The sequence below is a fragment of the Haemaphysalis longicornis genome, unplaced genomic scaffold (genome assembly GCF_048455015.1).
Source record: "Haemaphysalis longicornis isolate Haplotype H1 unplaced genomic scaffold, Haemaphysalis longicornis Haplotype H1 scaffold_1, whole genome shotgun sequence".
In the NCBI taxonomy this organism is placed as follows: Eukaryota; Metazoa; Arthropoda; class Arachnida; order Ixodida; family Ixodidae; genus Haemaphysalis; species Haemaphysalis longicornis.
In genome coordinates, this window is record NW_027526203.1 from 399720894 (window position 1) to 399736957 (window position 16064).

At 45.8% G+C, this 16064-nt stretch overlaps 1 protein-coding gene across 5 annotated transcripts in view; it reads left to right on the forward strand.

Moving 5' to 3' along the window:
- Positions 1-16064, forward strand: part of LOC144155389 (uncharacterized) — a 78100-nt gene that overhangs the window by 539 nt on the left and 61497 nt on the right. The window contains exons 1-7 of one of the 5 annotated variants that reach the window (XM_077686779.1): positions 55-193; positions 262-335; positions 2821-3119; positions 3838-4044; positions 8282-8581; positions 15481-15617; positions 15700-15827. In XM_077686779.1, coding sequence (XP_077542905.1) covers positions 2850-3119; positions 3838-4044; positions 8282-8581; positions 15481-15617; positions 15700-15827 — 1042 coding nt within the window. In that variant the 5' untranslated portion in view covers positions 55-193; positions 262-335; positions 2821-2849. Of the gene's footprint in view, positions 1-53; positions 194-261; positions 336-591; positions 782-2785; positions 3120-3837; positions 4045-8281; positions 8582-15480; positions 15618-15699; positions 15828-16064 lie in introns of those variants that run through there. The other 4 variants (XM_077686781.1, XM_077686782.1, XM_077686780.1 and 1 more) reach the window with 4 other exon arrangements.

Sequence of the window (16064 nt, forward strand, 5' to 3'; positions counted from 1 at the left end):
TTGCTTTGCACTTGGCAGATATTTGTCATTTGCTTTTATTTGTTAAATTATGTTTACATGCCGTTGCACCGAAGAATAAAGGCTAGACGCTACAGAACCACTTTCACAAACATGCAAAAATTTTGTAGCGAAATGACACTTCACTTTTATGCAACCGCACTGCGGCGTTCCAGATTAATGTGCCGGTGATAAAGTGAGTGTGCAACACCAATTTGCTTGGTTTGACTGAAGTAAAGCTTAATTTTCTTTGGTTCACGTAAGGTTCGCATCCTGGGCAGGGATAAAAACGAGCTTGCGTTATCAACTGAGCCAGGAAATTCGACGTCCTCGGCTAGGTACGCCCTCAGCTTTACATCGTTGGATTTTGAGAGGCCTGCTTTGTTGTCCTTTTTTGTCCCTGCTAAAAGTTGCTTGGTTATGCGTGTAAAAACACAAGATGCTTGCGTTACCTGCGGTTCCTAGTAACGTGTCCGTTTTAACCGGAACATTTGCTGATTCTTTTGTTTTGCACAGTGAGCTTGTTACTGAGATATTGCCCAATTGTTTTTTCCTTCGCGTTTTTTTTTTTTTTATCGCACTGCTCACGCCAACACTGCGGTTGAGAAGCTGGGTGGCTGTGGCGACCACGTCGTGTGACGTCGTTTCTCGCTATTAGACGATCTTTAAGCTCCGGAAACTGCTGCTTAACAGTACAAAAAGTTCACTGGGGCACGTAAACAACCTCACGCTAGGCGTGAGTTTGTTTACGTGCCTGTAACCCTCCGCAAGTACTGCATTTCAGGTACTTCATTCACCTGATACATGTGCAGGCTATTTCAAATACAAGACATTTGCGAAACAAAACAAATTGGCACTGAATGCGTTATTTACAAATGTAACCTTGATTTTCCTATAGTCATGACTTTTCTTCGCAGCTTTCTACATCTTTCAGTGACTGCGAATTCAAATTTGTAATTTTTTGTGTGGCGAATGAGAAAGCCTTGTGGCCGCGTATTTGCCTCAAACTTTATAAGCGCGCCAATTAACCATGATTTTGGTATCTGATTAGTTGCATTAGGACCAACTTGGCTTTAATGCTTGAGAGCCAGCTGTCAACAGCCTCGTGTGTACAACTTTTGCACTGGGCAGTTTTGTCAGGCATTCCTCCTTCTCTAGACAAACACCCGAGGATATCACCTAGCACCTGAATGTGTTGCAAGAAACAGATGAAGGAGCAGCCTTAAACCTGGGCAGTTTGTCACGTGCCCTTTACATGATGAATGACCTCTAGAAAGACAATTGTTTGAAAAGCATGTAATATTAATTCACTTTGTTCAGCAGAGAGTTGGTTGAACATGCCCATCACCGAGGCAAAGCATTGTTGAAGAGATTGACTATGGGCCTGTCGTGTCTGTGGGAGGGGAGCACATAGGTGTTAAACATTTCGCTGACTGCAAAGCTGCAGTCAGCTAAAGGTACGAGTTGAGTTACCTCTACAGGAATTGTGCATCACAGTCTTTGCCGGCACGAGAACTTGACAGTGTGGGGATAAAACCTATTATGAAAGATGGAATTTGTGTGAGGATGCCAAGATATAGGCATGTTTCTTTACAACTCTGTCTCGTCTTTGCTGGGCTCTGTAATTAACCATCTTTACCCTTTTGCATGCTGTGCGAGGTTGTGGGGTACAAACGAGAGCGAAAGCAATTAAGGGTCATGCTTGCACGAGTGTTCCTTTTTTTGTTTGGAAGAGGTTTTCATTTTCTGCTTCTGTACCCAACTTTTTTTTGTCGTGAAACTAAAGAAAGAAGTTAAAATGACTTTTGGCGGATTTTTTAGTGCATGTTTTGCCTGAACAGTTTTAGCAGGCTGTTTCTGGCTAGCAAGTTGTTTCTGGCTAGCAAGTTTACATCTTGATCAGTCACAATCTTTCGCTGCCTGTATGCACTAAATGCTGTGCCTCCCTGCAACGTAGTCCACCGTATCATCCCAACTTGTTTTCTTGTGGCCAATAATTTTGTGGGAGCAGGCACGGATAGCAAATTCCTTGCTTCAGCAAATTGTCCTTCTCCAAGTTGTCTTTCAACAAAGTAGGCTTCCAATGAATTGCCATAGTTTTAGCTACCGGAATAGTGATGCTTTCTGACACACCTGCAGGGTCAGTTTCGTGGTTTAGTAATTTATGGAAACAGAGACCTCGAAGCTCATTGTCGCCACCTTTTTAGGATCCTGGGGGGATATAAAAATGTTTGAAATTTTGTATTTCTGCTTGCTTTTTCTCTCAAATAAAAAAATACTGCTTGCAGAAATAATGGAGGTTTGTTATACTCTCTAGCAATGCCTCATAGATCAGTGCATAGATATAATAAATAGATAAAATGCTGTTTTTATACGTAGTCACCTCCTAGAAGCAGCCTCTTTTACCCAAAATGATACTATTGTCCAGGCTACTCTTGAGGCTACAGAAATTCACTTTATAAAGATAGGTTATATAATTATGAACATTGATGTATGCTGTATTTCACTTTGTTGTTGGTTGATATCACCAGTCTTGAAAATTTAGGTTGACTAAATAGAGTGTGATGGTTAAATCGGACTGTGATGTAAGGCCATGCAAGCTGAAAATAAGAGCAGTTAAGCTAAGAAAGCCAAAAATGGTCACTGGGGGGTCTATGTGAACTTCTTGGAAGCATTTGATGATGTGAAATGTATGCTACGCTCGCATGAGCGAGTGAAGATAGCCACCATGTCTTTTGTTTTGCATGTTTTATGTTGCATTGAATTGTGGGGCTGCACTTGTTTGCAGCTAGCCCACCTCTTCCTTTTCCTCTTTGCTTTCAGGATGACCTGACTTCGTGTGCTTCCCCTTCATGATGGAAATCCAAGACGTGCGCAGCCTCACGGAAAATGGCATCCTGGCCGATGCCTCGGCGCTGCTCGCGGAAGCAGCGCCAGGGGAGACCGCAGTGGCCACTCTGCCGGTGGTCAACCTGAGCTTGCCTTTCCTGACCGGAGCGCAGGGCATCATGATAGGGACCACTGCCGACGGGTCGGGTGCCTTTGTGGTGGACGCTGCCCAGCTGTCCCTGCTCAGCTCCAGTGGCGTCTTCTCGGACGGGGTCCTGCAGCTGTCGGTGCAGGTAGAGGTCCAAAAAGTCTGCTGCGTTAAATCGAATGGCTAGTACCACGCTAGGGGGTCATTTTCTGGTCACATTAAAAAGAATGTCACATAGTGCCCAGACAGTCCTTGGTGTTGGGCCAAGCCTGGCATGTGACCAAACAAGGCAGAAGGCATGACAAAGTAAAACAGGTAGTACTTCCAATCATTATCTTACATGTGTTTATTTCTTGAGAAGGTTGCAGGAAAGGGTGACTATTTCGAGTTGTGCAATGTGCAAGTGGGATTGAAGTCCAGCACTTGTGTTATGCTTGCTGTATGCTAAGGAACAGCAGGGAGGAAAACGCTATGCACTGCTTACAAACAGGTCTGCGTGAGTCTACGGAGGCTGGTGCAGCTTGTTCAGGGGCATTCACATGATGAAATCCATCATGCATAATTGTGTGCTAACATTGCCAGCCAGAGCCAGCCCTATGCTACAGAGGGGGTGTGTATGGGCGGAACATGCAACCCACACCTCCACAGCTTTGGTGACGGAAGGGCATGCCACTTCACCAAAGGGTCGGCATTTTCCATGTGCGGTCTGTGGACAAAGTTCTTCTACGCAGAACACTGCTCTGAAAACAGTGTGGGTTTTCATTGGGTGGCATTTTCCGACAGTCAAAGTGTCCAAAAACATTGCAACATGGGCATCTCTGTACTGGGCCAGTTGTGTCAGCTTTTTGGTTTGCTCTGTGCAGGGCGGTGCTGATGATGTGGAGCAGCAGGTGGTGGTGCTGCAGCCACAAGAGGTTGCCAGCTTGGAGGGAGCTGTGGCGCCGCTCATGGAGCTCAGCACTAATGTTCCTGCCGGCGTGTCCCTAGCAGCTCTGCCCGAACCAGAGGTCGCCCGGACATCACCTCAGCCAGCCCACAAGGCAGATGATGTTGGGCCCCCAGTTGGCAAGGTGGGTGTGCACTCGGCCCACATGTCCCATTGCCCACTTGAGGACGTGTCACCATTGGATGCTTCGGGAAGGATGTGGGGACGAGGCTGTCAAACCAGAAGTGCACCTGAACTGAAAACCAAAAATCATTATTTTTTGCTAGAACTTAGCCTGAACCTAAATGTTTTTTTGGCAAGCTGGACCCAAACCAGTATTTAACCAGGAAGGAGAGAGAAAGAGACCTCGTCATTTACAACAGAACGGTTTACGCTGCGTTATTAATAGCCACACTAATCATTCCAGTCACATTCGTCGTTTATGTGAAAATTAAGCCACATAAACACGTTTTTTTTTGCCAGAAGTGCAGCTTTGGTGTACATTGCAGCTACTAAAGACTACAACACAAACCTCATGAAAAATCTTAAAAAATGCTGAAGACGGACAGGTCTAAGAAACATTTTTTTTCTGCTAAACATATTGGTTAGGAAGTAATTGCAGCAACATAAAGTGCAGATGATTTAACACCCTTTCCAACAACGGCAGTTTTTAAAATGCTTTCTGTTACAAGACTCGTGACGCACTGCTATTGGCGGTGAGATTTTTGAGTGGCGCCCCCTGGCTCTGACGTCGGCTTAGGGATTCGCGCCGCTGTCGTCTGCTACACTCCGCTTGTGAGGGGCAACAGTGCCTGAGATAGAAATCGCCCGCTTCGTTGCTCTAGTGCGTTAAAAAGCGTATTTCTAGCGACTCAGTTATTTTGCCAGCTTCTGCCGCATCTCAATAATTTGAAGCTGTATCCCCCACAAGTTTGCAACACACGAAGAGATAGAGAACAACTTTCTTCATAGTATCGGTCAGAAGATCATGTGTAACTCGTCCTTTCTTGCTTATTCGCGAGGATCAGCGATCAGAGATTCTCGATAAGTATTTAAAATGCGTAGGCTTCCCTGCAGTAATTTTGAGATGCTCCTATGAAGACTCAACAGTCTAATAATACGTTACAAGCAGCGGCCTCTACACGCGCATCGCACAGCAGGAAATAAAGCGGCTTTCTTCTGTTTCTTTCGTTGTTGTCTTGTATCGGATTAATGTTTCTTGCTTTTTTTTTTCTGCCCAACGCATTAATTTTTCTTCGCCGTCACCAACTTCTTATTAGGAGGTTTCGGGATGTTTGGGAGCCTCACAAAGGTCGTGTGGATATTTCCTTCATTTTGTATGGCATACATTCCCTTCTTCATAAATTGGCGTTCATTACGGCTGCGTGCAAGAAGGTGCATATCCGCAGCGTGCTTTGTTTATTCACATGCAAATACAATGAGAAGGTTTGTGCTACGCCACCGCGATCGCGCCCTATACAGCGTGGTCCACAGTACTCGAAGGCGGCTTTTGTGCTCCGAATTTCTATCGTAATTATATATATCGTTATCATAACGAACTGACTCTCAACTCGAACAATGATGGCATGATTACGGTGTTGAAGGCATGATATACTCGCTAACTAACGTAATAAATAGTATACCTTCATATATTACAAGACTCGAAACCGAAGAATTCCAAGTAGCTATTTGTTGCTTTTCAACCCTTCCAGGCGCGAAGAACAAATCCTATTCTAGTCGGGATGGCGTTCTAAGATTTGAAGAAAATTACTTTTACTCTCTTGTCCTGGGCTGAGGACCCGGCCCACTAACCAGATCGATTTAATTGTTAAACAAAGTTTTCCCCTCCTCCCCTTACTCCTCCTCCTCCTCTTGAGTGCAGTTTTCCTATAACGCATATCCGAATATCGGGAAGATATGGCTGCGCAAAATGTTCCGCAATATCCCTCCAGGTCTTAACAAACATATATGTGTTACTATAAATTTAACGAAGACGTGACTCGTTTTGCTCACTAAACCTCCATACTGGTAAGATGCCTGGCATAGAATCAGCACGCGCGTATGTATATACACACTGGGTTATTTGGAACTCAACCTACAGTTTTTGCAGTTTATAGTGCATGTCGGCAAACCTTCATGCCTTGACAACGTAAAGTGATGTGACAAAACGCGTTCGAGCGTTCGGCAAGGTTGCAAAAACTGTTTTACCTTACATATGATTACCGGGAATCGTGATGCCTTCTGCCAAAGCCGACAGCCCTGAAGGCCTAGAATTTGTTTTGGTCTTCCATTTTCGCTGTTGTCGGTTATTAGGAGCTGACTGTTCCTTTTACATGAGAAGCTAACGCCTACCTCCTACTCTTCGCGCTCCGCACAGGACCTGCTTCGCAAGGAATGGGGTGGCGCCGGCAATGTTTCTCCCGTAGCGGTATCCAAAACTATACTTTAATTGACACCATGAGCTAGTGTATGCGATTTTAAGCCTATTAATATGATAAAAAGTTACCCACACGCCAATTCTGGTGCGGACAAGCATCAGACGTTGACTGAGCGCAAAGAAACAGCAGGGAGAGCGATCCTGAGTGAAGCAGACGACAAATGCGAGAATCCCTAAGGTGACGTCACGGAGCCGCGCTCCGCAGCGCCGCCTGTGTTCGCGCTCACCGCCAATAACACAAAGAAGGTCGTTTATTGAGAACTAGCCGGGACGTGTCCGGCGTCGTCCATGCTTTGGTGCGCACTGCTGCTCTCGGCCCGCGCAATCTACGTCACGTGAGTGACTGTTTTAAGTAGGCCCCACCAGGTGGTGGTACTTGTCCGCTTACGGCTTTACGGAGCGCAGTGCTTGAGTTGGGGCCTGCCGGAGCGCGGTACTGACACTTTCGTACATCATAGTTGCGAAAAAAATCAAAATCAAAGTCTTTGTCAAGTTGTCCTAGAAAATGATAGAAAAAGGGTTCTGTATAACAAACTACCGACAGTAGAAAAAATTTCGAATATGCATTTTGTAGGGAAACATTTCAAAAACACGTTCTAGAAGAAATGTTTACTTCCACGGAACAGTTTGTTAAATATAAAAAAATGTTAGCACGCACAGTTATGCGTGCAATGCTCGTGCAATGCGGTGAAGCCAAACATCCATTTCAAAATGCGCAATTTCGGGTGGTTTCCTGGGAGAAATCTGGTGGTTTGACATTATCAGAGGCACCAATTGGTTGGCCTAGCCCAACATGTGTAAGCATTGCTCGAAACAAGTGTATGCTACCTTGGGTATATGTTAGGTGAGGTAGAACGCTACTTGTGTAAAACCTATAAGCTGAAAAAAAAGTATTTTGTCAATACAGCAGCATAAGTGAGGAATGAAGGGTAGAGACTTGTTGTAAGGTCATACCAGCCACTAGCATGCCCAGCCTCATTTCAATGACTGGAGGCACTGCAGCCAGTCACTGTAGTGCTTCCTGTATTCACAGCATATTGAGAAACCTTAATTTTTTTGTGACAGTGTGTTCCAGGTTTTTGATTGATTGATTGTAGGGTTTAACGCGCCGACGCAACGCAGGCGATAAGGCGCGCCGTAGTGGAGGGCTCCGGATTAATTTTGACCACCTGGGGATCTTTAACGTGCGCCGAAATCTCGTACACACGGGCGTTTTTGCTTTTTGCCTCCATCAGAAAAGCGGCCGCCGCGGCTGTTCCAGGTTTTTGTCGTACTGCTTTGCCATCTTGTATTTTTATCAACCACTAGTACATGAACACTGGGTTCGGTGAGTACTGGCTGCAAAAGCTTTTTAGGTGTGTTTTCGATGTACTATGCACACTAACGTACAGATACTCATATTCAGGACTATTCGATGCGATTTGCAGCCAGTTTTTAATCTTTGTATTTGATTCGCAGTCCCAAATTTGATAGATGAACACCTCTAGTCCTTACATGTATACGTGAACCAAGAGGCAGCATGCAGGCTGGTCCCCTAACACGTGCCAGAAAGAGCAGTGGCTAAGTTAGTGTGATAACAGCGGTGAAACGAGAGGAGAATGAGGGGGAAGTCGCCCTACATTGCCATTGTAAAAATTGTTTATTGGTTAACTAGCCTCACACACGCTCTGCTTCTTGCATAGCAAGAAGTGGTGAAAACCTAAAGCTTGGGAGTAATCCTGATCCTACGTAGCAAGTTCTTTGATGATTAGAAAATTGTTTGTTTTGGGGATGGCCAGCCAGTGTCACCTGTTGCACACATTGCTGCACACAATCACAGCCAGACCTTGCAGTAAACTGCAAGATGCCTGACCACTAGCCTATTGTGTGCAGCACTAAATAATTAATTGCCCACGCAGATGCGACCAACTCAAGAGCCGCACTGGCACGTTGTTTCCCCCTCCAGGGCCCGTTCAAGTGCAGCCAGTGCCCCCTGGAGTTTCCCAAGTGGGGCCAGCTGCAGCGGCACGAGCGTGCGCACGCCGAGGACAAGCCGTTCAAGTGCAGCCGCTGCGAGGCCTCCTTCAACCAGGAGCTCAACCTGCGGCTGCACACGGCCACCCACCCGGGCCCCGGGGGCCAGCCCGCGTGCCCCGAGTGCGGCAAGGCCTTTGCCCGCCTGGCCAGCCTCAAGGCCCACCTCATGCTGCACCAGAAGGAGGAGAACCTCATCTGCGCCGAGTGCGGCGACGAGTTCAGCACGCAGGTACGGCTGCCCCCTCGCCCTCTCCGCACGCAGAGCAGATCCCGTTTCGGACTGGCCATTGCTGGGGGTGGCATTCGCTGAGAGACACTGGCTGAGCTAAGGCAAACTTCCTTGCAACTTGGTGGACTTGATAGGTCTGTTTGACTTAGTTTTAGCCGTATTCAGATTGTGTATGTAAATCTCGGAGCATAGCACTGAAGACAAGGGGTGGTGAAAGAACGACACAGACAAGTACTGCTTCTCTCTCGTTCGTTTCCTCCTTTCATTGTCTTAAATATTGCACAGTATAAACTCGCCCAAAAGTTCATCTAAACCAGTTACCGTAAAAACCCGCATATAGCCCGGGGGTTGTTTCTAAATTTTAGGATGCGAAATTTCGGCCCCGTACTATCTGCGGAACCCAAAAATTTTTGGCCCGAATTCACAGTTTTGGTTTCGGTTTCGGCATTGGGCGGTGCTATCATCATCATCAGGTGTCTGCGCACTTCTGCGTTAGGTAGCGTTAGTGGCGTTGGTGGCGTTAGTCCTAGAGACCTACAGGTACAGGCGTGCAACAGTGGCCATTGCAATCACTTGGCGCACATCACGACGGCCACGATTTTACTTATGTGATTTTACGCCATGTCAGGACTGCGCAGGCAGTACTCGGCTGCCTTTAAAAGAAAAGTTATTTCTGCTGCCGAAACCATCGGCAACTGTGCTGTGGAGCGGCAGTTCGGCGTGAACGAGTGGAGCATTCGCGGTTGGAGGAAGCAGAAGGAAGCCCTTTTTGCATGCAGCGGCCAGAGAAAAAGTTTCTGGGGACCAAAAAATGGAGCGCTTCCCAACGTGGAATGAGAACTGACGGACTTTGTTCGGGAGCAACGAGCTGCACATCTCGCTGTGAACATCAAGCTGCTGCAAGCAAAGGCAAGGGAGATCGCTCGAGACAAAGGCATTCAGCGGGCGGACTTCAAGGCAAGCAAGCATTGGGTGTCTCGCTTTATGCGCCGCGCTGGGTTCTCCCTACGTCCGCGTACATCGGTCTGGCAGAAGCTGCCAGAAAGCTACGAGGAGCTGCTTGTGGCCTTTCAGGCCTTTTTGTGGCCTCCATCTCAAACGCGCTTGATGGCACGGAGGATGAGGTGCTGTGGGAGGACATTTCCAACAAGGGAGCTTCGGAAGAGAGTGCGTCAGATGAGGACGACGAATAATCAAGTGTGTAAATAAATGCAATTTTCTGTTTTCCTCGAACTATATTCGCGTGAAAATGTTTTTTCTCGCGTTTGCTATCCCCGAATTACACCTCGGTCTATATGCGGGTCCGAACTATACGTGGGTTTTTATGGTAAATTGAAATTATTCGGCCATAGCAGGACTGCAGCTTGTGCTTGTAAACAGGTAAGCTTTGGAGTTTCTATTTAAGGCAGCCCTGTTCCGATTCTACTATTCTTTCACTGTGGGTTTATGTATCCATAGTGAAAACTTTACTTTGGGTGTACTAGGGGCACTGAGGCACGGGTCCCTGGACTAACAGTCTCTTAAATGGTGGCATCGTACTGCTGTCCTGCACTGGTGGTGATATTCCGAGGCAGCTGCCAGTAGCCACCTCTTCTTCCTCTGTAGTAGCTTCAACGTCCTCCTGGCCACGCAATAAATAGAGGAAAATGCTGAACATAAAGTCACAAATTACAGTTTCCAGTGGTCATCCAGCATCTCTGCCTTTCATGTAACCAACAGCAAAACAACTTTCCAAGTTCGGATCATGTCCATGGGGGCTGCACCACAATAATGTACATTTTTGCTTCCATCGATGCTTGCTGCGTCTGTGTCACGTCGCACTGGGGAATCAGACCAGGGTAAGCAGCTGGTCTGGACCATCATCTGTCCTGGATAACTACATAGCGGTGCTCGCTTAACTCTTTCGGGACCGCCGCAAAAAGAGATGAAAAATGGAGGTCTCGGTACAAATTTTTTATTACACAAAGCAAAGGCACCATCCTGCCTTAGCATATACCAAAATGCAGCTAATTATATGTTCTTTGACATACAATACCAAGTTTTACTTCAACACTGACGATAGAACCATGAAAAAATCTGAAAGTATGAACTTCGTAAAAAAACTAAAGAAAAAGATAGGAAAAAGCGTAAATATAAAAACATTAAAAAAGAATAAAATTATTTCAGGATATACGAAATCTAACACAATGCTTTGTTTCTTTATCGCAAAAGTTTGATGCGGCTAGGTGTAACTGGTTTTTTGTTTTGTGTGTGATCTCTTTGGAACTAAGGCCATGACTACGTCGTCACCCAGGTACACGCCTGGCTCTCGTCTCGGCGAAAACTTGATCCGTTTCTGCGCTGGTGGCAGGAGATCACCACCATAGGTAGTTAACACCCTAGCGAATAAATATAAACCAGCCAGAACATATTTCGAGTGCACAAAGCTACTCCAAAACGAATTGAAACCGAAACCAACACCCACCTTTGAGCGCGATTTGATGTTCCAGGCTGATCGACACCCGAATCCTCACTCGAGCTGAAATCCGTTCTCTAAAGCCGCATTCCGACTTTTCACTGCCACTCTCATCGTTAAAATCAACAGTAGAAGGCGAAGATATGCGAGACGAGATGAGGCGGATTTCTTACCGTGCTCGCGCGAGTATGACGCCATGTTTGTTTACATTCGAAACCACTGCCCGTCAGAATAAAATATCTGATGCGTTGCCACCTGGCGATAAAAAAAGAAACTTCACAGAAGAGAAAACTCCAGTTTTCAAACTGTCTCCTAGATGTCGCTATGTGAGTGAGCGAAAATTTGTATTCTGCAGGCTCGCGAAACCATCGATCATATGTGATCGATGGCCTATGGAGCGGTCCCGAAAGAGTTAAACTTCAAGTGGCATGGGCGTTGGATCACTTGTCAGATCTGGAATGAATTCACATACTGGCTGACCATTGCAATGCGTAAAACAATCTTTGTTCATGCGGCTCTCCTTTTTTTTTTCTTCCGATTTCGATTGGTTGGCAGTTGGTCATGTGCTTTAGCCGTCTTGCTAAGGGTACTTGTGCCTGCACATTGTAGGGCTGCCCTGTCTTGCCATTTTTGTAGTATTTTTCTGCTTCGGGGTCTTTAGATCTTCTCCATATTTTGTTTTGGGGAACAAGATCCCCTCCGAAATTGAGCTACTGTGATGCCGGCATATACCTGAGGGCTGTGCAGATGAGTCTGAGGTTCAGTGGGTGTTTGTGGTTTTATTAGGTTGTGGGTTGCACACCAAGCTTCTTTTCATCCCCTAAAAACTGAGCGAACTATGCGACTTTTCAGGTGCCCCCCCCCTTGTTGTCATTGCACTATCAGGCAATCAAGGCAGTTCATCGTTTGGGGTGTCTAGTATGGTGAAAGCTTTTGTTGATTTGTCAGAGCGAGCAACACTAATGGCTGCCTCAACTTTGTCAAATGGTGCAATATTTCTTGTTTGAAGGAAGCAGTTTATTGGGTGACTTGCGCCTTCTGAAGAACTTTATTGAACCACCAAATCGCCCCTTTTGTTAAGAGGTTAAGAAGGCGACTGCTCTTCACTGCTGATTCACTGTCGCCGCTAGGGCTCTTGTGTTCTTCCAAGACTTTTTTTATGTCATTGTTGCAATGCGTTTGCAACTCTGGAAACAGTCGGTTCATTCTAAATTTGGTCAGCAGGATCATCATCATCATCACCAGCCTATCTACGCCCACTGCAGGGCAAAGGCCTCTCCCATTATTCCCCAATTATCCCGGTCCTGTGCCAACTGTGACCAATTTGTCCCTGCAAACTTCTTGATCTCATCCGCCCATCTAACTTTCTGCCGCCCCCTGCTACACTTGCCTTCTCTAGGGATCCACTCTGTTACCCTTAATGACCAGCGGTTATCTTGCCTTCGCATTACATGCCCTGCCCACGTCCATTTCTTCTTCTTAATTTCTACTAATATGTCTTTAACACCAGTTTGCTCCCTGACCCACTCCACTCTCTTCTTGTCCCCTTAATGTTACACCTATCATTTTCCGCTCCATTGCCCGCTGAGTCGTTCTCAATTTAAGTTGAACCCTCTTAGTGAGCCTCCAAGTTTCTGCCCCGTAGGTGAGTACCGGTAAGATGCAGCTGTTATACACTTTCTTCTTCAGGGACAATGGTAGGCTGCTATTCATTATCTGAGAATGTCTGCCGTATGCACTCCACCCCATTCTGAGGAGTTTCTAATATATCTCTGTTTTTAAATTCTTCCATTCAATGATCCAGGTTAACAAGTCTTTCAATCTTGCAGCCCGGCTTTTTCAAAATTTCAGGTTTTTCGATTAGGGTTTTCTTAATATCGTTACCACGGAAAAATGGCCTATTTTGAGTGCTTCCACAAGGCATTTTTCTCTTGAGCTACTTGACACATTTAGCTTTGCTATGCAAGAAATTGTAGCTTATAGATTGCTCTTTCAAACACATAACAGCAGTTTTGTGAAAAGTACAATTAGTTACAGTTTATTGGTCAAATAAACAGGAAGAAATGCACAAAAAAAAGTATACACAGTACATATAGGTGATTGTACTGAGCCTAAAAATTATTTTAGGAATTCTAAGATATGCAAGTTGTTTCTGCATTCCTGAGCTATCATTAAATATATGCGTCAACGCTGTGCACCAAGTTTTGGATTTTTGCGGGCCCGCCAACCTAGCAGCCCTGACGGCTGTGCCACTCCGTGAAGCAACTCGAGAGTAAGTCAGTCTCTCTAAAATATGCATCCAAGCATATCTGTTTGTGTTCTGGCACAAAATCATTATCACTTCAGTGGTAAAAAGCAAGAAAAAAAAATCTAGCGCTCTTGAGAAGCGGCACGCGTCACTCTGCAGCTCTAATCTGACACGAGCGCCAGGCTATCTTGAAGGTAATAATGCGATACGGCGCAGTGCATTTGGCAAAACATCCCTGCCGCACGTTGTCCAGGCCTTACAAACAAAAGTAAAACCGCAGTCGTCAGATAGGAAGCATGTTTTATTTATAAATACAGCGCGAAGTCAAAAACAAAACCTTACCTGTAGCACCTGTCGAAGTCTGAGGCCATTGAATGGGGGCGTCTTTATCAGAATAAAATCTGACGAATCCACATCGTTGCTGGAGCTATCACTGCTGCTGGGGTAAGAAAAATCAGCAGCAGCGGCGGCCAAAGTCCCTGAAAGAGCTGTCCGCCTTTGCGGAGCACGCAGTGAAACAGAACGTCATTTTCGCCCAACTCACCACTACCTTGGGTTCAAATTCCACTCCCGAAGCTATCTACGTTCACGAAATGGAAACAAACAATAAGCAAATGGAAAAATGAGTTGTCAATAAAAACGCCAGATGGCATTAGTTGTCTGCAAAGTGCCATTTTTAGCTTTCACGGGAGGTTTGAAAATCATCGTTCACCCATGATTGATGGCCTATGGCGCAGTCACGAAAGCGTTAAGGAAAATCCGCTTACTAATTGATGGGGACTCTGCATGTATCTGTGGTTTGGTGTCATCAATTATTGTGGTGACATCATTTTGTACAAGGCTTTATTATTGGCAAAAGGCCCCTTATGTCAATTCTCGGCGTAGTGAATGTCCGTGTGAGTCATTGAGAAGAGTCACAGTAGACAGAAAGTCAGAGTCGTCGTCTTTCGCTAGTCCCTGCGAGGCGTCTGCTAAGAATAGGTAGAGTTGCTGAGGGCTTTGGGTCAGGAAGTTGCTTTGGCAAGCTCTCAATTCAGCCTTGAGTCTTGCGATCAGCAGTACAGTCCACTCTAGTCCAGTACAGTCCAGCAGTCTAGTCCAGTGCAAGCGTAGCCATACAATGATTCCTCGACTGTTGACGGCATTCATCCTCGTCATGACACTATTTTGTTGAACTGAGGCGTGGGTCCCAGGACAGGCACCAGTTCTTATTTTCAACTGTTGATTTATTCAACTTTGTTACATAGAGCAAGTATATCTGAATGCACGACTGAAGGGGAAGTTAAAAGTGGCAGACAGGGCACGGTTGAAACCAGACATGTCGTCTGCTTAAAAGGGCCATGCAGACAAAATACAAGTTGTTTTTATTCGGAAGATTTATTGTCTTATGGTGCCCTCAGCGCTTGTCCGGCAGCAAACGATCCTTTATTCACTGAACAATTAAACATTTTAAGCCAAAATTTCAATTCTCCTGCCAAATCATGTGTTTTCGTGACATTGACAATGATGTATCCGTAGCAGGGCCTAAAAACCAAAGATAGCCTGCTGACCAGGGCTGTTACCATCTCACATATGGCCGTTTGGTTATCTTGTTTATCGCTCACTTTCATAGATGGTGCTGCAATACTGCTGAAGTGCCAGTGCTCACACTTTGCTTCTGGGCGGTCTTGGTCTTCTATTCTTGCCGCAATTTTATTAGGGCTCATGCTAATCGTTTCTGTATGGCCATGCATGGTGTTCAGTATGGCTACGCATGGCTCAAGGGATGATTAGGCGTTGTTTAAAAAGTGGAATCTGCAGACAAAAATTTGATCGCAAGGGCACGTTTTTAAAGAAAAAAGCTTGACTCTCACAGGTTTAAGGTCAGGCAGGCTGGACAACAATGCACGAGGGGCATCTCGGCAGAAATAATACATGAGGGCCTTGGGGGATTGAGATGTGACAACAAGCACTTGCATTTCACCATTTGAAAGTTGCATCACATTGGATGCGGCCACAGTGGTGTGCTGTCCATGGTTTCTGAGGGTTGATTCATTGAGGTTTGAGCGCCACAGTACTTGGAAGTGATGCCGCTTTTCTTCTTCTTGCTGCTAACTTGTATACGGTAGCAGCTGAATTCTCGGTCTCTCCTGGGGGCTGCTTGTGACAGAATAGCGTGTTGTTAAAAAAGCCTAAAAACTGAAATGGGTCTTGCAGGCTCGGCTCGATCGCCACGCCCAGGAGCACAAGGACGAGTTGTCTCGAGTGAAGTACTACTTCTGCCGCCAGTGCCCGCAGAAGTTCACCAAACAGCCACTCCTCAAGGAGCACATGAAAATACACTACAAACTGAAGTGAGAAACCATATTTTGGGTGCTTGCAGGTCGCCAAGGTGCGTCCGTTGCTCAAGTGCCTCTGTTCCTCTTCCATTTTCAGGGCCTCTCTCTCACATCGTACATACAAAAGGAACATCGATCGTTCATCATTCTCACACAAGTGCACAACATGCAAAAAACAGTTTCAGAAGCCCAGTCAACTTTTGCGACATGTTCGCATACATACAGGTATGCTTTTGAGAGATGGTTTGAGGTGTAATTTAAAGGAGCACTGACACGAAAATTTTATGTTACACTTTTATTGCTTTTATCGATGCTTAATTAATGGTCTGGCGAACCTGAAACAGCACTTCAAATACTTCGGCGCGCGATAGTTAATTACATTGAACGGCCTGGATATCGTTTGTTTCAAATTCCCGCGCTTTCATCGTGAACGGCGCATATGACAGAATCCCGGCGTGACCT